This window comes from Pecten maximus, chromosome 6 (assembly GCF_902652985.1).
Source record: "Pecten maximus chromosome 6, xPecMax1.1, whole genome shotgun sequence".
Taxonomy (NCBI): Eukaryota; Metazoa; Mollusca; class Bivalvia; order Pectinida; family Pectinidae; genus Pecten; species Pecten maximus.
Genome location: NC_047020.1, coordinates 42,630,990 through 42,656,613, shown reverse-complemented (window position 1 = coordinate 42,656,613; position 25,624 = coordinate 42,630,990). Strand labels below are relative to the sequence as shown.

Sequence of the window (25,624 nt, the reverse complement as noted above, 5' to 3'; positions counted from 1 at the left end):
AACTTTACTATAGTTTATATAGGGAAATCACATTTTTGACTTATTTGTTGGATTTGTATTGGAATTCATTCTAACTTGGTTCAAATTATCAGCATGGGATTACAGTTTGATGTTTTGTACATGTTGGCCCTGGTTGACCCCCAGGGGCTGGTGGGCGGGGCCAAAAAGGGTCAAATTGACTGAAATTTCAAACATCTTCTTATCTACTATATGTTAGAATCAAATACTCTTCATAGACTGACCCCATTAGGACTGATGGGTGGGGCCAAAAAGGGTCAATTTAGTTGGCCGAAATATTTCAAATCTCAGGTGACCGTTAAGGCCCTTTGGGCCTCTTGTTAGCTCACCTGGACCGAAGGTCTTGCGAGACTATGTCATGGCGCGGCGTCCGTCCGTCCGTCAACATTTGTTTTAAATCACTACTAGTCATAAAATACCCAATGAATTTTAACCAAATTTAGTCAGAAACATCCTTTGAGGAAGGGGAACACATAAATTACATAAATAATGACTCTGACCCTTAAGGGGCCAAAAGGGCAGGATCCAATAGGGGACATATAGGTAATTCCTTTAAATCCCTACTACTTGTCATAAAGTTATCAATGGATTTGAACCCTATTTGGTCAGAAACATCCTTGGGTGAATGGCAACAAATTTTGCATGCATGGTGACTCGGACTCCTAAGGGGCCAAAGGTATGTTGCCAAATAGGGGAAATACAGGTAATTCCTTTAAATCACTACTTGTCATAAAGTCATGAATTGATTTGTACCCAATTTTGTCAGCAGCATCCTTTGGGAATGGGGAACAGATTTTGCATAAATGGTTGCTGTGACCCTTCATCCCATATCCATGTATAGTATCGCTAGACATTAAGGGATAAACACAATTCTGATGTAAAGATAGGCCCAAGGGTCTTTCCCCACCCTAAGGGACTTAGTTTCTTTAAAAACAATCATGTTGTAAAAACAATCCTTGAGGTCTTTGAGACATTTTGAGAATCTAGACTTCATTATTTCTTTCAAACAGTTGGGATCCCTACACTATAACCATATATAGCATTCTTCGAGACAAATACAGCTAAGTATAAACGAATTGATCATGAACATTATTTTGATGTTTGGTCGAATCGAAACAGGTGAGCAATACAGGCCCCATGGGCCTCTTGTTGTGGTTGTATCAGAGACAGTGTTTATGTGAATACCGTTAAATCAAGGTTACCCTATGCTGTATATTGGCCCAGATTAATAGCGAGTGATTCCGCTATTAGCATCAGTCGCTTTCCATACTCTCCTTTACATTGACATAGTCATGGTTTTATAGCCCTTTGAGGGATATCATTTCATTTCCGAATAATGGCCCGTGTCCGTTATACGACGTTATATGGGACGTTTACGCGCTACGTAACCCTCCTGTCTATCTCGTCACATAATTGCTGTGTAGGGAACATATCTTGAATTTATGGTGGCCAATAAAGAACTGGAACGCTCTTTTGAGCCAGCAAAGCACGAAACTCCCGCAATCGATTCCTTAATGTTCTTGAACGCACAGATCTACAATGAGTGCCAATTTCTTTGCGATTATGTTGATAAAGCCAAGTATGGCTTCAATATTAAGCAACATATGTATACAGATATTCAGCTGAATAAAAGAAATGCCTTTCATCGTATTAAAATTTCACTATTATCAGAACATAAATGTTTCCATGTAAATATTTTTTCTCTCTTGCTCTATATTATATTCATAATTTGTATCACTTTGATGTTTTAAGTTAAGCTTTCAATGCAATACTGTATTATATTTATAATAGGGAATGCAATGTTTGCAATATTATCCCTCTTTACAGCTTTATTTTCTGATGAATACTAAGTTGATATACTGTAGGTAATACATGCGATTCCTGCTTTAATTCTCTCCCATTCAGCCCTCCATCTGTCTCGTTACATTAGCACCTGTCACTCAACAAGGTGCGCGATATTTGAATGTAACTGTCCAGCTTTCGGGATTTCATTACAGAGAATCCCTCTCATCCATCACATGGAGATGCTTGGATGAGGGGAATATTTTCCATTAATGGTCTGATATAAAAATAATCCAAATATCATTTATACCTAGATAAAACTATGTATCATATAAATTAAAATACCTATATAAATGGAGGTTACTCCTCTAGTTTTGTAGATATTCTGATTGCTACTTCGTTCTAAATTTGAAAGGATTGATTTGAATATTTTCCCTGTTCAATTTGTTTAACGCCTACATGTAATATATCATAATGACATTAATATTTGAAGAAAATTGATATGAAATAAATAGTTTCAATAATTGAATTTCCGCTGGTAACTTAGTTGATAGTGCTGTTCTGTCATCTAGATCACTAAAGTGTTTAACAAGTATTACAAAATCTTTACTGTGTAAAGAGCTTTGCATTTGTACTGAAGAGGTTCTTTTCTAACAAATCCTCACCGCATAACAAGTGGAACCTTGTCACAAGCCATATCGGTTTGGTTTGGTTTGGTTTAATTTGTTTAACGTCCTATTAACAGCTAAGGTCATTTAAGGACGGCCTCCCGTGCGTGCGACATGCATGCGTGTGTTCAGTGCGTATGTGTGTTTTGGGAGGCTGCGGTATGTTCGTGTTAAGTCTCCTTGTGATAGGCCGGAACTTTTGCCGATTTATAGTGCTACCTCACTGAAGCATACTGCCGAAGACACCCAGCAGCACACCCCACCCGGTCACATTATACTGACAACGGGCGAACCAGTCGTCCCACTCCGTGTATACTGAGCGCTAAGCAGGAGCAGCAACTACCATTTTTAAAGACTCTGGTATGTCTCGGCCAGGGGATAGAACCCAAAGCCTTCCTCACAGGGGCGAACGCTCAAACATATCGGGAAATATGTATATGTAAATTATTACTAATGTATTTTTGTCTGTTTTATCTTGATCATGTCTGATAACGCACATCGAAGGCAACATTTTTAAAGTGCCATAATTGCGTCTTTCTTTAAAAGACATAGCTTTATTATTTGGTTTATAGTAATTTTATAAATTGTATTTAAGCATTGATGTCATTTTTTTTCAGTTTCATCGGGGTATGAAACAAGTTTTGTTTGCAAACTGTAAGAATCCGCTACTAGTTTGCAAACCATATTGTTTCATACCCCGATGAAACTAAAAAATAATTGACATCAACGCTTATAATTAATTTTTGAAAATGATTTTCTAATTTAAAACATGTTTTATGTACAATTTTACTGGTTTTAAATGGGATTCTTTTTCTCAAATCAATTCGCAACGTCAATTGTCGTATTGTGACGTCATATTTTTCGCGCCATTCTCGGAATTCCTTTCATAGAAGAATGAAAAGAATTTTTCGACAAATCACATTTGAGTATATACCATGAAAACAAAGAAAAATTAATTATAGAAGAATGAAAAGAATTTTTTGACCAATCACATTTGAGTATTTACCATGAAAACAAAGATAAATTAATTCTACCTCAGCCTGCAAAAATTACTTATCATTTGGTTAGGATATCCTCTCACTCAAACTGGTGTTATGCAAGGAGGTCCACTACGACTATCGATGATAATAATGACTAACCATTTATGTGGTTATTGTCCATTTTCCTGCCTCTGCAAATGATGAAAAATAATAAAAGAAATTTCAATAGTACTTTGTATCCTTATTATTGGTGAATGGTTTTAAGATTCATGTTAATAGTACATCAAGTGATGTTTATCCAGATTAAAAGTCACTATTCTGTTGCAATTAAAGATATGTTTTCATGGCTATCCAAGGGTTTTGATTTTGACATTTAACTTGTTAAACTACCTGTTAGTTTCGGTAAAACAGCCATAAAAAGCATGTCTCAGGAGAAGAAATAAAGCTTATGTGGATCAGTCATATTGCACATAATAACCATGCCGTTATGGTCACAGATGTCTATAGTAGTTAGTGCGAGCGCTGGTGTGACAAGATTTTATTTTATCAAACCATAAACGTCGATTCTCTTTTGACCTTAGGCTTAGTGACTTAGGGAAGGGGCCAAATTTTCTCTTGTTTTGATTCAATGACATAATTCTGTCTATATGCGGTCAGATTCATCCTTGTGTTAATGAAAATTGCTGTCATATCAACAGTGAGTCTGGAACCCCTAGAACCTGAGAGTTGGGACCTAAAAGGAGCATTTGCCTAAGTCTTTAGGAAACTTGAAATGCCTACATTTTGTCTTTGTGAGGTCATATTCTTGGAAAATATGGGTGTTCTGTAGTAATCACTCTGTCCAAGTCATACCAAAGCTAACATACGAGTATTATACTTGTAGTTACATTTCTATCAGAGCAGCAAATTAGGAGGTGGAAGGAAGCAAGAGTCCATTGTGGAACATGTTTAATGTATATTTGTCTCCATTGCTATTGTTTTCGAAGTCCAAATATCAAATGTTTGGAAATAGAAAGCTAAATTGTTTTTTTTTTCTTTCTTTTGTATTTATTTTGTTATTGAAAATTAAGCATGGTAAACATAAATGACGTATAAACATCTTTCACACACTCACACATTCTCAATTAAATAGAAGGTACATTTTAATAGTTAATGTTAGCATCCTCATAGACTTTCATTACCATTATAAAGCTTTTCAATGCAGGAAAGAGATAAAATGAAAAACAAGGAGAGAATAAGCACGAGTAGATAAAATAAGTGAATACTAATTAAATACAAATAGTAAGTACTTACATAGATAAAAAAAGTAGAAAAATGCATAAAGCAGTAAGAAAACAGATATATTATGGTAATGTGCTTGTACCTATTAGCCAACAAACATACATACAAGCATTTCGAAAGCTAAATGTTAGTTAAAGGATAGTGCTGATTGTTATGCCTTGCAATGAGTGGAATGGAAGATTCAAGACCTGGAAACTATTTAAAATATAACTTAAATGCAATCTAATTAAAATCTAGATGGTCATTCTCACTACGTTACATGTTCATGTATCGAAGTGAGAATGATCATCTAGATTTTAATTAGACTGACTTAAATTGAGTGTTTTGTCATTTAAATCGATGAATTATCCAGGTGACCGATACATGCCCTTTTGACCTCTCTAATTAGAATGTATGACATGTTTTTTCTAGGTAGCAGTCAAACCTGTTGTCCACCAAACACACCTCTTACCGCTACTCTCAACGTACTTGAGAGTGTCAGTGTGGCATGCCAACCAAGATTTACGTAAGTAGAAATTGATAGCTAAACAATCAACAGCTAACATAATAAACCTTATATGATGAAATGTATGAGACATATATGAAATCGACAGATTCGCATATCACCTGACTAGAAACTCTGATGTAAATAAAAAAATCCACACTTTCTACATGTTTTTCGATTAAATGTGTGTTATAGTTCTGATTTGTTTTGTCTTCCAACCATACACTCGAATATATACTTATTTTTACATTTCTGGTCTGTGCTCCTTAAATATCCTTACATCATTACATACATGCGTGTACTTTTCGCAAATACTTATGCTACTGTAATAGACAAACATTCATGTATAAGGTTGTACAAATCAAAGATGTTCTATTATACTGACCTTTAATATGATATCCAAGGCGGCGGGGTGTTCACATGCCGCATCGCAACACTGATACTTACAAATAAATTTACAACAAACAATAACTATGTGTAATTTTTTCAGTGACCCCTGTAAATGGACTGTCACAGCCCCACCAGGAGCAGTTATAGGAGTGGAGATTACTTCACTCACTCTCGTAGCCCCTTCCTCTGTTCAAACTAAGAACGACGCAGGTAAATTAAAAACCTAAAAGGAAAGAAAACAAATACATTACATATACAAATTTCTATAATTTTAGACATGTATGTCGAATTTCGGGATTATTAATTATCATGAATTTAGTTTTAAGTTTAGTTTTGTGGAGTATGATTTAACGTCTATCCACAGCTGTGGACATTTCAGAAAGGCCTCCTGTACGTGCGAAATGCATACGCTGTGTGAGTTTTTGTTTCTGTGTGATAGTGAACTTATGCCAATTGTGTAGTGCTATCTCTCTGAAGCATACTGCTCAAGACACTAAGAAACATACCCAACCCGGTCATATTATACTGAAAACGGGCGAACCACACGTCCCATTCCAAAAATGTTGAGCCATGAGAGGCAGTAGCGACTACCATCAGTCTCGGTGAGGAGAATGGATCCAAAGTCTTCCTCACACGAGCGAAAGTTAAACAAAAGCATTCAGTGAGACAGTGCTAAGAGACATTAGGAAGAAGAAACTGTTAAGAAAGAAAATATCCCAAATCTAGTCGCCTCTAACTAAATGTATTGGGGGCAGCAATCTCAACACTTAAAGATGTTGACATTGATGTTTGCTATTTGGTGATTTTTTTTCTCAAACTTAATAGTAAGTTTTCTTTCAGTACAACGAACAGCTAAATACAATGAATGGCGATATTAGAATTTCGTGATTTAAGATATCTTTCCTTAGAAAGTATTTTTATCCGAAGAAAATGAGGAGAAGGAAAGACGAGAAAAGAACAGAATATTACTCACAAATCCAATAAAGATAATTCAAAAGTTGGTGCCCAAATCCGAAATGGATCCCACAATCCTTGTCGGACTCTTTCTTCCGATTATAAAAACGTGCATATCTTTGGTAAGAGATTTTCGAGACACATTAAAGAATTGTCTAGAACCCGTGTGTGTGAATGCACAAACCTGTTCGTGCAATAAGACGAGTGCCCTTTATAAATATTTTCATCTTTGTAATTATGTTTGTGAAACATTTTTATTTAGCATTATTGGATTTAAGAGGTGAAGCTTTTAAACTAATAGTTTTCTTCCCCGTTAGTCATGCAGAGCCTTCCTATGAAAACTATTTTTTAAACTTCGCATTTATCTAAGGAATATAGATTAAACTGTGGCTCTTGATATTATATGTATCCAGTGATAAACCATTGTGCATGTTTTAAAATGAAAACGATAAGAATCTGGTTCATTTACAGGAACCACTGTAACCACGATTTCTGGTATCAACGTTGATAGTCATTTAACAGCAATGGGACAGTCTTTTACCATCGAAATAGTTCCATCAAGTGGTGGCATGCCACCTTCAGGAGGAGAGGCCATAACATTTAAATTCATTGCCACCTCTCCAGCTAATACAGGTAAATATTATGTCTATATATTGTATCTTGGAAGTGACATTATGGATAACCTTTGTCTTTTTTGACAATTGTTTTCATATTGAATTGTAGTACGTCTGCCTGAAGGACAGGTCAGTTTATACCATAGTTTGTCGTTAGCATTCCATCTAACTTCAACATTTATCACACCATTGTCAAGGTGGACCTTTCAATTCACCTTTTTTCCGTGGTCTATTTTTCCGTTGCCCATCCTTTACTCCCCTAATCCGTCCCAAAGTAATCCTTGTTCCTACTACTATTTCACAGAAAGCATTTCAAGGATCGTTCTTAAATATTGGGGGGGGGGGGGGGGGGGGGGGGGGAGGACAACTCTTTAACCATCGTATGTGTTGGGTACATCTACCGGTAATAGAATATGTCCCTGACTGACAACGTCACACCAATGTCCCTGACTGACAACGTCACACCACATCGTCATTCCAACAAGACCATGGTTAACACGAATAATCCCAAAACTAACTGAACAGTAAATAGCGATGTCCTACTAAAAAGCATCATGTATGTATGATTGAAAATCAAATAAAATTTGGTATTGCAGAAGCTCGCTTCTTTGAATATTTTAATTGCATTTATTTTCCCCTGACTCTGACGTCGACAACTTTATCACATATCTGTCAAATTCCGTCAAATAACATTGTACTATTTTTTATCAAGGAATTATATCTTTTTAAACAATTAACCATGAAAGGACTGACATTTATGGAAAGCTTGTAGATTATCAAGTAAGGTCACAAATGTTCCAAAACTCTTAGCAAGCATGCGAGTCCTCGGGAGGAATATCCCTATCCTACATACAAATAAACTAGTTTCATAGTCCATTGGTGAACGGTGTCCTTGCTAGAGAAAACAGAACAGGGACGAGGTGGTTCCCTGAATGGACTTTTTTTCATAGATTACGTATTTTTTTAGTGAAGAGAAAAGACCAGTCTCAGTGTATACCATCTGACGGAACCTTTACAAAAACACATCTGCACTGCATTGACTTCCATCGAAAACAAGATTTTTTTTTATCACAAGAGGTCCAAAAGGGATCTTGGCGCCACCATTGAAAAACTTTCATTGGAACTCTTTTAGACTGATATTTTCTTAATTTTTTCTGTTATTATCTTAATCATAAAAAAGAAGCTGAACCTCCATGTGTTTTCCAGACATCTGAGAAAGATCCATAAAAACTACTATGATAAATAAGTTTTACCAACTTCAACTAAAGAGAAATCTGGTTTGGTTTGGTTTGGTTTGGTTTGATTTGTTTAACGTCCTATTAACAGCTAAGGTCATTTAAGGACGGTTTCCCATACGTTTGCCGATTTAATTCAAGAAATATGAATGTGAAGTTTGTGAAAGGTATTTGAAGAACTCGTTTAGAAAATACATAACAAACATCAACAGTCGAATTCAAATGGTCGCAAGGAAGCCATCTTGTTTCATGATCAGTCAAAAATTAAGAGACCAGATGAAATCTTCATTAATTTTAGAAAGATCATAGAACAGTCTGAGAAATAGCGGCAACATATTTTAACTGGCAATATTCAAAATGGCGGCATGTCGGCCCTTTTGTTTCTGATTAGTCTCAAAACTAACTGGTGGGTCATAGGAAACCTACATATACATTTGTTTATGGACGGACGACGTTTTCCAGATGAAAGATGATTGGAAGAGCCCAGTATCTTATGGATGACGGGCTACCGTCAGGACCATATCTGTAACCGTTAGCAGAGACATTAATTCTGAACTTGAAGGTTGTTGGCCTATTTAACATGATTTCGCCAATAATTGTCATTGCGAGATATTGATGCCGTTTGCAATTGTGTGATATTGTTCGGGTACGTCAACGCCTGTGTTATAGACGATTGGTTGATTTTCTGTTTTCTCTTTTTCTAATTTACCACCGTTTATTGGCTCATCTAATGACCGTTTTTCTGTAGTAATCGGCTGTTAAGCTTTTTTTCAATATCTCCAGCTCGTTTCGTATAGTGCAGAAGAGAGTTTAGTCAACATTTATCCTTTTTTACGTTCATTGCTGTGAAAGCTTAAAAAAAGTGATAAAACCGGATGTTTTTTTTCGTCAGTTTTTTCGAAGCTTTCACGGCAATGAACGTTAAAATGGTATAAATTGATTTTTATTGTCTTAAAAACAATGGATAAATGTTGGCTTAACTCTCTTCGGTACTATATGATCCATGTCTCTGCTGGCTAATCAACAGGGGATGTAGCCTCCTTTACCTTCGCTGAGAAACAAATCGACCTTCACTTGGAGAGAAGCATTTACAATAGCATGCATGAACATGAATCTTGATCACTGACCTGCCACTTTCACCCCTTTGCTGAATTGCGAACTACACATTCATAGACGATTTTTAATATCGGTTTCCAAACACTCTTTCAGTTTACTAATTTATTATTATTATTATTTCATATAAGATTCATAACAAAAACTGAGGTAATTCAATAGCACTCCGATTTAGATAATACATGTTTCTATTTGTTTCATAATCAAATATGAAACGTTTTGTCTACAGCCACTGCTTGCAATACTTCTTCAGGAGAGACAATTGCACTGGATATGGTTAGTGGTGGGAAAATGTGCATCTCCTCCCCAAATTTTCCGAATAACTATACATCGTAAGTATGTAAATGTAATTTAATTATAATAGCATTGGAAAATTCCAGTTCACAATTCACAAACATCCATTGGTAAGTTCAAAGGGGTTTCGCTTGGTTTAGTTTTATTTGTTTAACGTCCTATCAACAGCTAAGGTCATTTAAGGACGGCCTCCCGTGCGTGTGGTGAGTGTGTTTTGGGAGGCTGCGGTATGAACGTGTTAAGTCTCCTTGTGATAGGCAGGAACTTTTGCCGATTGATAGTGCTACCTTACTGAAGCAAACTGCCGAAGACACCCAGCAGAACACCCCATTCGGTCACATTATACTGACAACGGGCAAACCAGTCGTCCCACTCCAAATATAGGTATTGTTGGTTAAACTGATTTCGTTGTTTTATATATATGTGTTACCATTTTACTAAACATTTCCTAAAATATTACCGTTTGATATTAGAAGTCCCGACAGAATCTCTTGTTTATGTCATTCACAACTTCTAATATTAAGTTTCCTCGAAGTAACTATGCTGTTATTCTTATATAGTCATAAAAATAGTTTGTAATCGAACTCTTTGTTTTAGTCTTTACAACCGTTTATTATCAGGTATCATCAAAGGAGACTTGTTTAGACATCATATCCTTTTGTTGCCAGGTCCCGTCAAGGGAACTTTTTTTTTCCAAGTCTCGATAAAGGAACCATGTTTGTCATTATTTACTGCATGCAATGTTTTTTCTTATTGTTTTATGTCCTTTCAAAAGCCATATTGTCATTTAAGGATGACCTTCCACATGTGCGAAATGTATGGATGAAGTGAATGTGTCTGTATTTTGGCAGATTGTGATATGTAACTATTTCTTTTTTTTATGATTTTAAATTGATGTCGACATGAAGTGCTATTCTACTGATGCATAATGCCAAGACAACCAGCAGAACACCCTATCTGGTCATATTATACTGCAAACGCACAAACCAGTCATCCCGATCCTATAAGCTGAGCGATGATTGGTCAGTGCTTTCAAGTCAATCAAAACATCTTTTAACGGCTCTCGTTTAGGAAATCTTGTTCAAAGCATTATTATAGATTCTTAGATTATATAGATGGCAAGCAAATGTAAGACAATAATTCATGGTAGTTGAGTTGTTTTCTGTTATTTTACATTATGACATTAACATAATTTTTATATTGGCCTTTTGACCCTTTTTTTTTAGAGCGGCAAGCTGTAAATGGACAATTGAATCACCTAACAGGATTAGCTACACCGGTGTTTTCTTTCACCTTGAGGGACTCCCACACGCTGGTCCATGCGCAGATTTTGTACAGACTTCTGGTAATTTAAAACGAAATGCTAGACATTTGCATGGACCAAACTTACAAGGGCCCCCTGTTATTCAACCGTCCGTAATCACACATACGGGAATAGTTTAATTCAAACAGAGTCCATTCTGCATAATGCTATTTAAAGTTCAATAAATATAATAATACAAAATTTATGGTTTAAAAAGAGGGTAAAGCGCATCCAAAAAGTATGTATTTGCATAAAATATATAACACCTTTACAGATTGTATGATTGACATCCGTATGCGAGGTTAAACATGTGAACCTAACAAAAGTTCTTGATTAGAATTTTTAACATCCTTTCAACATATAAGGTTATTTAAAGACGGCCATCACTGTGCGGAAAGCATGCGTGTAGCGTATGCATTTGGATTTTCGGAGTATGCAGTATGTGTGTCTGTGGTAACAAGAAACTGATGCCGGTTTTATAGTGCTACCTCCCTGAAGCACATCGAGTCGTAAAACTCCCAATATGCTTAATGTTAAGCAGGATGTTTGGTTTGGTTTGGTTTATTTTGTCCTATTAACAGCTAATGTCATTTAAGGACGGCCTCCCGTGCGTGCGACATGTATGCGTGTGGTGAGTGCGTATGTGTGTTTTGGGAGGCTGCGGTATGTTCGTGTTAAGTCTTCTTTTGATAGGCCGGAACGTTTGCCGATTTATAGTGCTACCTCACTAAAGTATACTGCCGAAGACACCCAACAACACACGCCACCCGGTCACATTATACTGACAACGGGCGAACCAGTCGTCCAACTCCTTGTATGCTGAGCGCTAAGCAGGAGTAGCAACTACCATTTTTAAAGACTCTGGTATGTCTCGGCCAGGGGACAGATCCCAAAGCCTTCCTCAAAGGGGCGAACGCTCAACTAAAGGCCAAAAAGTGAGGCATTGTTAAGGGAGACATTAGGAAGAGGAAAGCTCTTAAGAAAAAGAAAAGATAAGATCCCAAATTTAGTCGCCTCTTACGATCATGCAATGGGGGCAGCAGGTACAATTCTTACGCCCTACCTGCAGGGCAGTGTTAAGCAGGAGTGGCAATAGCTGTTATTAGAGATTATTGAATGTTACGGCAGGGGACAGAACCCAACGTTAGGTTTGGTTTGGTTTATTTTGTTTAACGTCCTATTAACAGCTAAGGTCATTTAAGGACGGCCTCCCGTGCGTGCGACATGCATGCGTGTGGTGAGTGCGTATGTGTGTTTTGGGAGGCTGCGGTATGTTCGTGTTAAGTCTCCTTGTGATAGGCCGGAACTTTTGCCGATTTATAGTGCTACCTCACTGAAGCATACTGCCGAAGACACCCAGCAGCACACCCCACCCGGTCACATTATACTGACAACGGGCAAACCAGTCGTCCCACTCCAAATATGCTGAGCGCTAAGCGGGAGTAAGAACCCAAAGCCTTCCAAACTAAAAGTCAAAAGTGAGGCAGTGACAAGGGAGACATAAGGAGGACGAAAACGGCTTAGATTGAGGAGAATATATACCAAATTTAGTCGCCTGCTAGGATCATATATTAGGGACAGCAAGTTAATAATGATAATCGGGTTTTTTTTCATATGGTTACTTATGGTCAGGTTATAAATAATGAACATTACAGAGAACATCAATACAATTTTAAAATAATGAAATTTATAATTATACGCAGATATATCAAAAGTAGTAAGATGAAAATAGACAAATATCACAGAATTGATATTGTTTAAATATTACATTTGTACTAATATTAAAGTTTGCTAGTAGCCTGATCAATCGTGCTAAGGACTCGGATTCTGTGTTGGCCATATCAGCACGATCTGCCAAGCTCTTCACCAATTCAACAAAAAAGACAAGAGGCTAATGTGTAGTATAAGCCATGTACATAATTACATTTCTAAACCGAATAGATATGTGTTGCATTGCTACACCATCAAATACTGTGTTTTATTCCAATCACAATAATTTTGCATTGTTGCGCCCTATTTGTAGGCCATCACTGCAAAAACACTTTTTTGAACATAAGAAAGCATCGTTCTGGTATCACATCTTGTTAGTTTTCAGAATGGCACATCCATCAAAGTCCAAAGTATCTGGGTTAGCTAAAATGCTATGGTTAAAAGTGGCATCGCTTGAAAAGATACCCAGGATTTTCTTTTATTTAAAAAAAAGTACACGTATCAGTTAAATATTCTGAAAAAGATTGAATTTGGGTGTAAAAGTATACTCCCTATTAACATATCCCCGGCTTCCTTTTATCACTAGTGAAAATATGAGCAGTTCTGATGAAGTTTTATGATATTAATATTGATAGTTCACATGTTTTTCAAATTAACAGTTTTCTATTACACACTGATGAAAATGTAGAGAAATTCCAAATGCTTTGAAACACTTAATACAATAATCATTACGCTGGTTATATGTCCCTTATTGTCTTTCATTTATTAGATGAAGTATTTTTCAGTAATCATAGCCTGTGACAGAGCCCTCCAAAATTATTCCTTGACCAACCAGGTCAGTCCAGTGGTATTGGATTTCACAAGTGATCCGACAACCACGTTACCAGGATTTTTGATTTGCTTCGAAACACTTGGTAAATCAACTTAATTGTTTATTTTTGTCGTTAATTCCTAGTTAAACAACACTCAGTACACTAATATCGCACCAACAGCTACTAAAACCTATACATCATAAATATTAATACTTATACACCGACAGCTATGGTCATTTACACATCAACAACTCCTACCGCTTATAAACAGACATCTACAACAAAACAAGAGAATCCAGAGGGATCTTGGCGCCCACCATTGATTGATCTTTATAGGTTCCATGTCAGATTTGTCTTTTCTCTACTTTTCCCTTCCTCGAAGTCTTACTAATCTGTGTAAATTCAGAAACGGCCCTCTAGTACTTTTCAAACAAGAGGAACCCATATATAAAATTTAAGATTTAGCGATAATGGCTATCTGTCGGCTACTTTGTTTTCGGAATGGTTCCAAAATGCAATACCAGGGACCTAGGGGAACCTACATATAAAATTTGAGTAAGATCCCTTCAGTACCTTCTGTAAAATAGCGATAACAAACTTCGATTGTCAAAATCCAAGATGGCTGCCTGTCGGCCATATTATTTTCTGACTGGTCTAAAAATCCAATATGCATAACTAAGGACCGAGGGCAACCTACAAATGAAATTTGAGAAAAATCACTTCAGTATTTTCTGAGAAATAGCGACAACAAACTTCAATTGTCAAAATCCAAGATGGCTGCCTGTCGGCCATGTTGTTTTTCTATTGGTCCCAAGATGCAATATGCATAACTACAGCCAAAGGGGAACCTACCAAAAAGATGTGAGAAGGATCCTTTCAGTACTTCTGAGAAATAGCGATAACAAACTTCAATTGTCAAAATCCAAGATGGCTGCCTGTCGGCTATGTTGTTTTCCTATTGGTCCCAAGATGCAATATGCATAACTAGGCACCGTGGGGAACCTACACATGAAATTTGAGAAAGACCCTTTCAGCACTTTCTGAGGAATACCGATAACAATCTTCAATTGTCAAAATCCAAGATGGCTGCCTGTCGGCCATGTTGTTTTCCTATTGGTCCCAAGATGCAATATGCGTAACTACAGACCAAGGGGAACCTACCAAAAAAGATGTGAGAAGGATCCTTTCAGTACTTCTGAGGAATAGCGATAACAAACTTCAATTGTCAAAATCCAAGATGGCTGCCTGTCGGCTATGTTGTATTCCGATTGGTCTCTAAATGCAATATGCATAACTAGGCACCGTGGGGAACCTACACATGAAATTTGAGAAAGACCCTTTCAGCACTTTCTGAGGAATACCGATAACAGATCTTCAATTGTCAAAATCCAAGATGGCTGCCTGTCGGCCATGTTGTTTTCCTATTGGTCCCAAGATGCAATATGCGTAACTACAGACCAAGGGGAACCTTCCAAAAAAATTTGAGAAAGATCCTTTCAGCACTTTCTGAGGAATAGCGATAACAAACTTCAATTGTTAAAATCCAAGATGGGTGCCTGTCGGCTATGTTGTATTCCGATTGGTCTCTAAATGCAATATGCATAACTAGGCACCGTGGGGAACCTACATATGAAATTTGAGAAAGACCCTTTCAGCACTTTCTGAGGAATACCGATAACAGACCTCGATTGTCAAAATCCAAGATGGCTGCCTGTCGGCCATGTTATTTTCTGACTGGTCTGAAAATCCAATATGCATACCTAAGGACCGAGGGCAACCTACAAATGCAATTTGAGAAAGATCACTTCAGCATTTTCTGAGAAATAGCGACAACAAACTTCAATTGTCAAAATCCAAGTTGGCTACCTGTCGGCCATGTTGTTTTCCTATTGGTCCCAAGATGCAATATGCATAAGTACAGCCAAAGGGAAACCTACCAAAATGATTTGAGAAGGATCCTTTCAGTACTTCCTGTGAAATAGCGATAACAAACTTCAATTGTCAAAATCCAAGATGGCTACCTGTCGGCCATGTTGTTTTCCTATTGGTCCCAAGATGCAATATGCATAAGTACAGCCAAAGGGAAACCTACCAAAATGATTTGAGAAGGATCCTTTCAGTACTTCCTGAGAAATAGCGATAACAAACTTCAATTGTCAAAATCCAAGATGGCTGCCTGTCGGCAATGTTGTATTCCTATTGGTCCCAAGATGCAATATGCGTAACTACAGACCAAGGGGAACATTCCAAAAAAATTTTTGAGAAAGATCCTTTCAGCACTTTCTGAGGAATAGCGATAACAAACTTCAATTGTCAAAATCCAAGATTGCTGCCTGTCAGCCATGGTGTTTTCCGATTGGTCTCAAAATGCAATATGCATAACTAGGTACAGAGGGGAACCTACATATAAAATTCATGATAGATCCCTTCAGCACTTTCTGAGAAATAGCGATAACAAACTTCAATTGTCAAAAACAACGATGGCTGACTGTCGGCCATGTTGTTTTCCGATTGGTCTCAAAATGCAATATGCATAACTAGGTACAGACGGGAACCTACAAATAAAATTCAAGAAAGATCCCTTCAGTACTTTCTGAGAAATAGCGATAACAAACTTTAATTGTCAAAATCCAAGATGGCTGCCTGTCGTCCATGTTGTTTTCAGATGGGTCTCAAAATGCAATCTGCATCACTAGGAACTAAGGGGAACCTATATATAGAATTTGAGAAAGATCCCCTCAGTACTGTCTGAGAAATAGCGATAACAAACTTCAATTGTTAAAAACCAAGATGGCTGCCTGTCGGCCTTTTTTTTTCCTGATGGGTCTCAAAATGCAATATGAATAACTGGGAACTAAGGGCAACTTACATATGAAATTTGGGAAAGATCCCTTCAGTACTGAAAAATAGCGATAACAAGAATAGTTTACGGAAGGACGGACGGACAGAGAGACGGACCACGGACGCAGGGCGATTTGAATAGCCCACCATCATCAGATGATGGGCTAAAAATAATAATTTAAAAAAAAGAATTACAACCACACAAACAACAATGCCACTTAGGTACATATAATTATCACCACAGACACACCAACAAGTAGTGTTTATTGTAATCGAGACCGTTGCATGTTTCTCCGAAATTACAACTGCAGTCGTAAATGAAGAATTTGATTTGCAATAGTGTTTGTGATGTCGTACTACGCCTACTATAGTACAGTATATACAAAGTTTAAGCACAATCAATCGATGAAAGTATTTTGACCAAACAGCCGCCTGCATGGTGTTAACAATGGCATCTAAACCCATGTGGCTGTATGCCCCTATACACCCATTTCCAGCGAAATATCTAATTAACCAATCAGAAACGTACGTGTGGATGATAAGGCAACAAAGCCCGTGCATTTCTATTTATAACCCCCTAATACCATATAAATCAACAATATCTATATTTCGACCATTCAGAAGCCTCGATGTGGTCGCTTCGGCAATAATATCTATATAGAAATTTACATTGAAATCGATCAATATCTAGATTTCGACAAATCAGAGGCCGACAAATGGCTGCCATTTTCTTAAAATGTAAAATTGAGATAACGAGAGAGACCAGTGTCCCATGATGTACCTACACAGGAGAGTTCATCAAAATCGAACAATATCTCAATTTCGAACAATCAGACTCCGGGAAATAGCAACCATTGTTTTAAACTTGAAAATGGGGTTACTAGCGTGACTATTATCACAAGATTTACCTTTTTAGCGAGGTTCATCAAAATAAGACAATATTAAAATGTTGACCAAAGCAAAAGAATGGTGGCCATATTGTCTTTTCCTAAAAATGCCGCAGTGGTTTTTACTGTGTCATACTTGGCTAATCATCAAATTTCATCAAGATCGTGCGATATCTAAATTCAATTAGAGGCCTTTTTCCTAGCCAACTGCTTGACGTAACAAAGAGAATGGTTCTTGCACACCGCGTGTTATACATGAAAATACATGTAAAGTGTCAATGAAATTCGACCTACGTTTGTCGGTAAAAGTCGATAATAATAAGAAATAGTACTAATTGTAATTTGAAACAATTACGTTAGTCGACCCAACGAAAAGTGTTGAATGAAAGTCATCCCGTGAGAAGACAGATTGTAACTTAACGTTAATTGAATAATAAAAAGAAATAATCACAAAAAATATATAGAAGAAACTTTTTTTTCGATATATCGTATAACACGCAAGGAAACTTTAACCCTGCGCCCTCCATGTATACAGGCCCAATTTACATCAATGCCATGCAGTTTTATTTGTGGCCCACTCATACCGCTACATACCCAATTTCATTAAAATCGAAAAGATTCTTAATTCCATCTAGTTTAGGACCCCATTTATCGACTGCATTATCCTGATTTCAAGTGTTTCTGTTACAATTCGGTGCAGTACATACACATCCGTTTTTCGCCGTAGTCACCACGTGTGTGTCAAGTTCTGTTTGGAATACGACCGTGATAGACCCTTGTTTAATGTCTTTTGTTGGACTATTTTTTTGCGGCGAAAGAAGAAAAAAAAAACTTAAAATATGTTTGGGGGACATAACCACTATCAACAACTCACAAACAACAAATACCCTTTATATACCAACAATTAATTCCATCTCGCACACTTACAGGTACTACCACTTATATACCAACGACTACAACCACAAATACACCAACAGCTCATACATATATCATACCAACAGCTACCACCATATATACACCAATGACTACCACCACAAATACACCAACAACTTCTATATATATCATACCAACAGCTACCAGCATTCATACACCAACGACTACTACCACAAATGCACCAACAGTTTTCAAACCTTGTTTGTTTGTTTATGTTTTACGGCCCATCGACAACTAGGGTCATTTAGGGCCAAACAATATACTAACATGTTTTATTTTGTAAGTTAAAATCAGATAAAATTTGTCATTTTTAAAAGCATCTGTATTGTATATTTAGATCATTATGATAAAAAAAGTTGGTTAAAAATGGTAAAATATGTATATGTACGAATAGATTATGTGAACTTTGTTATATAAACAGAACGTCAAAGACAGTAACGTAAAAGACATCAAAGTCTATAAAACAGATCGATTTCTTTCAAGTAGCTTAACATTGTTTTCGAATCCACGGAACTGAAAAGGGTTTTCATATCCGGGACTCGAAAGTATTTATCACGAATGTGCTTGAAATCGGAACATTCTATTAAAAAATGCTCCACTGTGAATTGAGCATCACATGCATAACACACCGGTGGATCCTCTCGTTTCAAAAGGAACGAAAAGGTTTTCAAACCTCACACGCCAACAGCTACTATAATTTATACATCAACAGCAACTACAAATTATTCATAAATAGGTACCACTATAATATAATGCCTTACCAACTACTAGCATTAATACACAAACAATTACTACCACTTTTACAGCAAGATGTTCAACCACTATTACACCAACATTTACTATCAATGATACACCGACAACTAATACTACATCTACACAAACATCTACTACAACCTAAGCACCAAGTACTACCATTTATAAACCAACAACATATACTTCAGATACACTAACGTTTACTACCATTTATACAATAACAGCCACAACAAAATCTACAGACAGCTACTGCCACTTATAAACCAACTACCATTTATACACCGACAAATACTACCTCTGATACGCCATCAACAACTACTACTAATACACCGACAATTACTATAATTTAAACACAAACAGCTTCTATCATCTATGCACTTCAACTGCTACCGCTTGAGAGCAAACTTCTACTTAGCCTCATACACCAACAAAAAATACTTATCATTCACAAACAACTACTACCCTATTTCTATTTATCCCTCCTTGTTTTAATCAGTTTCATCTCAATTTTAAGAGACAACGACTTCAACAACAACGACAACTACCACAACAACCACCCCAACTACTACCACAACAACCACCCCAACTACTACCACGACAACGACAGCAGCAACGATAACATCCGGTGAGTTCCGAATATTCATTTGGAGAATATTTAGATTTTATAAAACCAATTTAGAATACGTTGATATAGATTTAAATATATCAATTCACCGAAAGTTCAGACGATGTAATAAGGCTTCTTTATAGTATAAAATAGTATACGTTTTCAAACTTACCTTTTTCGAGACTTAATAGGACTATATAGGGTATGATGTCCAAATAGGAAATGGCTGGCTGCAAGTCTTGGGCTTGTAGGTCAAATCTTCTATAGATACCATAGATGGAGAATCCTGCGAGTCAACACACGAACATTGAATTAATTTTGAAATTCCAATATAAATATATATTGATGAATTTTAAATTAAGACAAATGTCTTTTGGTTACAAGTATAGATATTGGACTACTGGGAAATACATGTATAAACAAATGAGATATAGTCAGAAGGTCGGGGGAGAACCAGATAACTCAATGTTATCTCCCCTACCCCATTATTCCTTGTCTTAATCTGAAAAAAAATATATAAATGAGTCAAAACACAGACACAGGATACTGAACCGGGGAGGTGACAATAAAACTTCAAGAAATACCACCAAAAATCGAACCGGGGTAGGAACAAAAGAACCACCAGACATATCAAAAATGACCAAACAGCGCTATTGACAAGAGAACCACCAGATACACTACCACACATTGAACCGGGGTACTGACTACGGAACAACCAGGCATACCACGGGACACCAAAACACGCTTTATACAGCTACCATTGAAATACCAACTGTATCTTCCGTATCATCCTCGTCTATGTGTCCAAATTGTCATTATAAACAAGAGGCTCATGGGGCCTGTATCACTCACTTGGTTGGATTTAACCTAATTTCAAAATAATGTTCATGTTCAATTCGTTTTATTTGTCAGTCTCAAACAATGCTATATATCGTTATGGTGTGCGGATCCCAACTGCTTTAAAAAAAATAACGAAGTCCAGACTCTCTAAGGGTCTGAAATAACCCAAGAATTGTTTTTAGAACATACATTCATAACTTTATTACTAGTTCGTAGTAGCGATCTAAAAGAATTACCTCTGTTTCCCCTATGGGGCCCTGCCCCTTTGGCCCCTCGGGGGTCAGAGTCACCATTTATGCCAAATCTGTTCCTCTTCCCCCAGTGATGTTTCTGACAAAATTTGTTTTAAATATATTCATAACTTTATGACTAGTAGCAATTTGAAGGAATTACCTCTACTTCCCGTATTGGACCCCGCCCATTTGCCCCCCCCCCCCCCCCCCCCCCCCAGGGGTCAGGGTCCGATTCACCATTTATGCAAAATCTGTTCCCCTTCCGCGAAGGTGCCCCGCCCCTTTGGCCCCTCGGGGGTCAGAGTCACAATTTATGCAAAAACTGTTCCCCTTCCGCGAAGGATGTTTCTGACAAAATTGGGTTCAAATCCATTCATAACTTTATGACTAGTAGCGATTTAAAGGAATTACTTCTATTTCCCCATTTGGGCCACGCCCCTTTGGCCCCCCGGGGTCAGATTCACCATTTATGCAAAATCTGTTCCCCTTCCCTCAAGGATGTTTCTGACAAAATTGGGTTCAAATCCATTCATAGCTTTATGACTAGTAGCGATTTAAAGGAATTGCCTCAATTTCCCCTATTGGGCCCCGCCCCTCAGGCCCCTTAAGGATCAGAGTCGCCATTTATGCAATATCTGTTTTCCTTCCGCTAAGGATGTTTCTGACCAAATTTGGTCAAAATCCAATAGGAACTTTTTGACAAGTAACGATTTGAAGCAAATGTTGACGGACGACGGACGGACGACAGACGACGGACACCGCACCATGGCATAAGCTCACCGGACCTTTGGTCCAGGTGAGCTAAAAACCCTGAATCTAATTTCCTCTCTGAATTCTGCCTTAATACCTCAATGATGAAAAGTCCAGCCAGAAATATGCCGATGGGTCCAATCATACTGTGTTTATACACAGTTCATATATAGTTATGGTGTCCTGTTATACCATGTTTTGTTTGTGTATAAATAATATACAGCTTCTGTCTTTGTAGTTTTTATGCCGTATTTAGTCGACGATATCGTGGGGTGATGAATTGAGTTGTCTCTAGATCAACTTAATTCATCACTCCATGCAATCGACCAAAGCGAAATTCAATCCCTAAAAAAGTGTCCTGTATGACAAAGGAAGTGGTTCTTTTATCGGTGTAATCATTTTTTCGCTTTTTTTATCACACATTTGATATTTTGAAAGGTTTATCGTGGAATGGATAATTTTGTATAACAAAACAACTAGAGAAAATGTTCTGTTTGTATTGTGTATAAATTGATATATACTTCGTGTTTTTATTTGTTTGTTTCGATTAACTATATAATATATTGTAATATTGTTTGATCCTTTTCAATGTTTATATAACCTTTTTTATGTTTTGTTAGATAACGACGATGGAATTATTGACGTCTTTTTACCTGTGGCAGTTGTCATCGTCGCCTTCAACTTACTTTTTAACTTTTTTTGAGATTTATTTCCTGTTAAACAATTCATGATATTGTCTTTCAATAAAATTGTCTTGTTTACGATTGATCTTATCTTATAATTTACAGTCAAATGTATATAAAGATCACTTAAGGAGATAAAAGTACCACGAGATAGAATATAGGCCCGTCAATGCTTTACAATCTTGCAATATAATAAAATTTGAATCATGTTAAGAGTGGGTAGCTGAAATGCTATCAATCTCATCTTTTCCTTCAAATTCAATGTTCAATATTCTAACAGTTTTGGGAAAACAAACAATCGAAGTTTCCAACTCAGTAAACGGACAAGATTTAAGTACTTAAAAAGAAATTCTGCAAAGATGTAGAATACAAATTTTTTACCTCCAGATGAAAATGAAATACTAAAATGACCAACAATAATGTATAACTTGTTGATGGAGATATTAAAGAGTGTTGATGAGAAAAACTATTCTATTGAACCCCAAACTCTTCTGTAAGGCCTACTTCTAGAGTCTACTATAGTGACTATGATCTAACTATTGTTGAAAAGAAGTCACGTTGTAATGCATGTGAATAGAAACAAGAAGTAACAATGCGCATGTCTAGTTGACCTATTTAATCCTTCTTTGGCAACAAGACTTGACGCTTGCAGTACGTAGGCCTAAAACATTCCTACGAATATGTCTTACACCCGGAGTTCGGACCAGAAGAAATTTTAATTTCATGAAATATGTTAGATATTATGACTTGAGGCAGATGCCTGGTTTAGCTGTCCGTCAAACTGTCTAAGCATCCGGTGTTGAGGTCGAAGGAAACTCGGATTTTTGCGAGCTTGAATATATGACAGGACTACATCTGATGATTGTGCTCTATTGAAAAATTCACATGGAATAGCAAAGGAGAAAAAACATTTTATTTATACTTCCTTTTTACAAAAGTACTCGTATAGTAAAATTAAAAATTTCTAATGCACCAGCGCTTTTTCATGACATTCCCAGTTTTGCTGCAGAAAAGTATCCACAAAAAAATGTATATAGTGCAATTGACTTTCCCTTAATATCTAAGCAAGATATACATATTTTGATTATGTGCTAATTTAAGATCAACAAATATTGAGTTGTGTCATTTTTATGGTATTTTACATAATGACCGTAAAACAATATAGTACTATATTGTACAAGGACAGGATTTCATTCCTTTCAGATAAGATCAAGCGTATTTTACATCCTTTGATTATATCTAATTGATGTGCTACTTGGTGGTGGGAGGGGGTAGAATTATCTACAGATCAAGCCCACCTGATTTTGTCAGCTTGGTATAACATATTACTTTACATCAACGTTAATATCGAAATGAAAAGTATAATACATACGATAACAGTGTCAAACTTCAAACATATTTTTCTTATTCTTTGGGTTTATGGATGCGAGACAAACTACATTTGTACCATTTTTAGACGCTAGTGTGTCTGCAAGGGGAAGGAACCTTAAAGAGTTCTCGTAGGGACGGGCACCTAACTAAAGGCTGAAACTGAGGCATAATCATGGGAGATATTATGGTAAATAAAGTGCTATACAGAAAATCATATAATTAGGGCCGAACAGGTACAATTATTACGCTCTACCTGCAGGGCAGATATACATATTCATGACAGAATTAAGTGATCCTTCTTTGGAATCGAGGAAACTCTGTCCTATTTGTACAATTAATATATTTCCTTAATTTCCATTTAAAATGATACTTATCAGTATGTGAAAGCTCTTTAGAAGTTTCTAAATGCTACTCAATAACAAGAAATATAGTAGAATAAAGTGCAACATATTTTTGAAAAGGATGTACACAATATCTTCACTGTCAAAATCGTTAATTGTTTTTGCATATTATGCCTGGGGAGCCTCATTGTTTCCCAAAGAGTGGGGAAATATATCATTACTTATATAAAAGGACAATTATATAATTTATACGTTCTTTCGACATAATTCAAAATGTTTAAAGGTATATTAACTAAGATATTGGTGGTATATATGAATATACTGACCCTGGCTGACTACCAAGTGGATGAGTCAAAATAGGTCAAATCGACTGAAATGTATAAAATCCTTTCCCCGCTGTTAATTCATAGAAAAAGGCTTCAGGTGTTCTATAAATCTTTAGAATTTCATTACCCCTAGTTTTCATTCAGTTCACCATTTTAGAAAGGATTGTTTTTAGTATAAATCGTAAATCCATATCAGAGAAACGGTGCAACCAGTCTGACGGTTCTTCTAACTTTTTAAAAATAGAGTTCTCAGTTGCTAACTCTAGTGTTTATTTATTTGTTTACATGAGGTTTGATCAAGATGTTCATTTTATAAGTACACATTGAGGTGAACAATCAAGGTCAAAAGGTTCAAGTGTCAAAGTAAAATTGTAAAAAACGTTTTACGGATACACATTTTGTTGTCATTTGCTAGAGCAAATTTGGTCAGAATTAATGATGAAGTCAACTGACATAAGGTCAATGTCACTTGATGATTAGTTGGTCGAAATCAAATAAAAAGTCAATTGAAAAATGTCAGTCGATATCTTAAATATCAAAAAGTTCATGTCTCCTCACCGACGATAATAAAAAGAAAATTTGGTTTAGATTAAGCCAAGAGTCTTCTGAACAAATGCAATGTAATTAGGCAAAAGGTGAATGAGAAATCAGATCTCTGACAATCATTCTGGTTGTTAGTATGAAAGGTATACGTATTCAAGGTTTAGGCAAATCAAAGTTAACAATTTAGTTTAATTTAGAATAGTAAAACGCCCTAACCGCAGCTATGGTCATTCAAGGACCGCATCCACTAATTGCCAGATGCATGCGTGTTTTGAGAGGCTGCGGTATGATATTGTTTTGTCTGCATGTAAAAACGTGGATTCAATGCAGATTGTATAGCGTTACCTCACTGAAGAATTCAGCTGACGACACCAAGCGGCATACCTAAACCGGTCATATTATACTGACAATGGACGAACCAGTCGTCCTTCTCCCAAAAGTGTTGAGCCTGTCAAGTATGAGTATACCGCTGACTACTTTTTGTCTCAGGGCACCAAGGCCTTTGACAACATCACTGTAACTATTTATAGAAAATCTTTGTTTTAAGTGCTCTTGTGATTTCATTATTTGATATTTAATACCATCTGTTGGTCAAGTATGATCATAAATCTAGCTAGTTTGTGTTTCATGATACTAAGGTCAAGTGTAGTGCTACTATTTTAAGAAAATAGTTTTCCATCTCACATGCCACCTCTATTTTAAAATACTTTCTGATCAGCTTCATACATTCGTCCTTAAATCTGCTATGAAATATCAAGTGGCTAAAATTTAGAGTTATGACTTAAGGTAAGATGAAATATGTTGCTTACTGAGGCCAATTCCAGAGAAAAGCTGTATGGGATGATATGATGGATTAGTAGGTAAACAGGAAGTAGCTT

At 36.6% G+C, this 25,624-nt stretch overlaps 1 protein-coding gene and 1 long non-coding RNA gene across 2 annotated transcripts; both read left to right on the top strand.

Moving 5' to 3' along the window:
- The first annotated feature begins 5,118 nt into the window (after positions 1-5,118).
- Positions 5,119-8,398, top strand: LOC117330193. The gene is made up of 5 exons (XM_033888416.1): positions 5,119-5,234; positions 5,704-5,813; positions 7,029-7,190; positions 7,281-7,300; positions 8,378-8,398. The coding sequence occupies exons 1-5, from the start codon at positions 5,119-5,121 to the stop codon at positions 8,396-8,398; spliced, it is 429 nt and encodes a 142-aa protein (XP_033744307.1).
- Positions 8,399-11,039: 2,641 nt separating this feature from the next.
- Positions 11,040-22,244, top strand: LOC117330022. Its single transcript, XR_004533307.1, has 4 exons — positions 11,040-11,158; positions 13,612-13,740; positions 19,567-19,677; positions 22,103-22,244. It is a non-coding gene; the product is annotated as an uncharacterized LOC117330022 (long non-coding RNA).
- Positions 22,245-25,624: the final 3,380 nt, after the last annotated feature.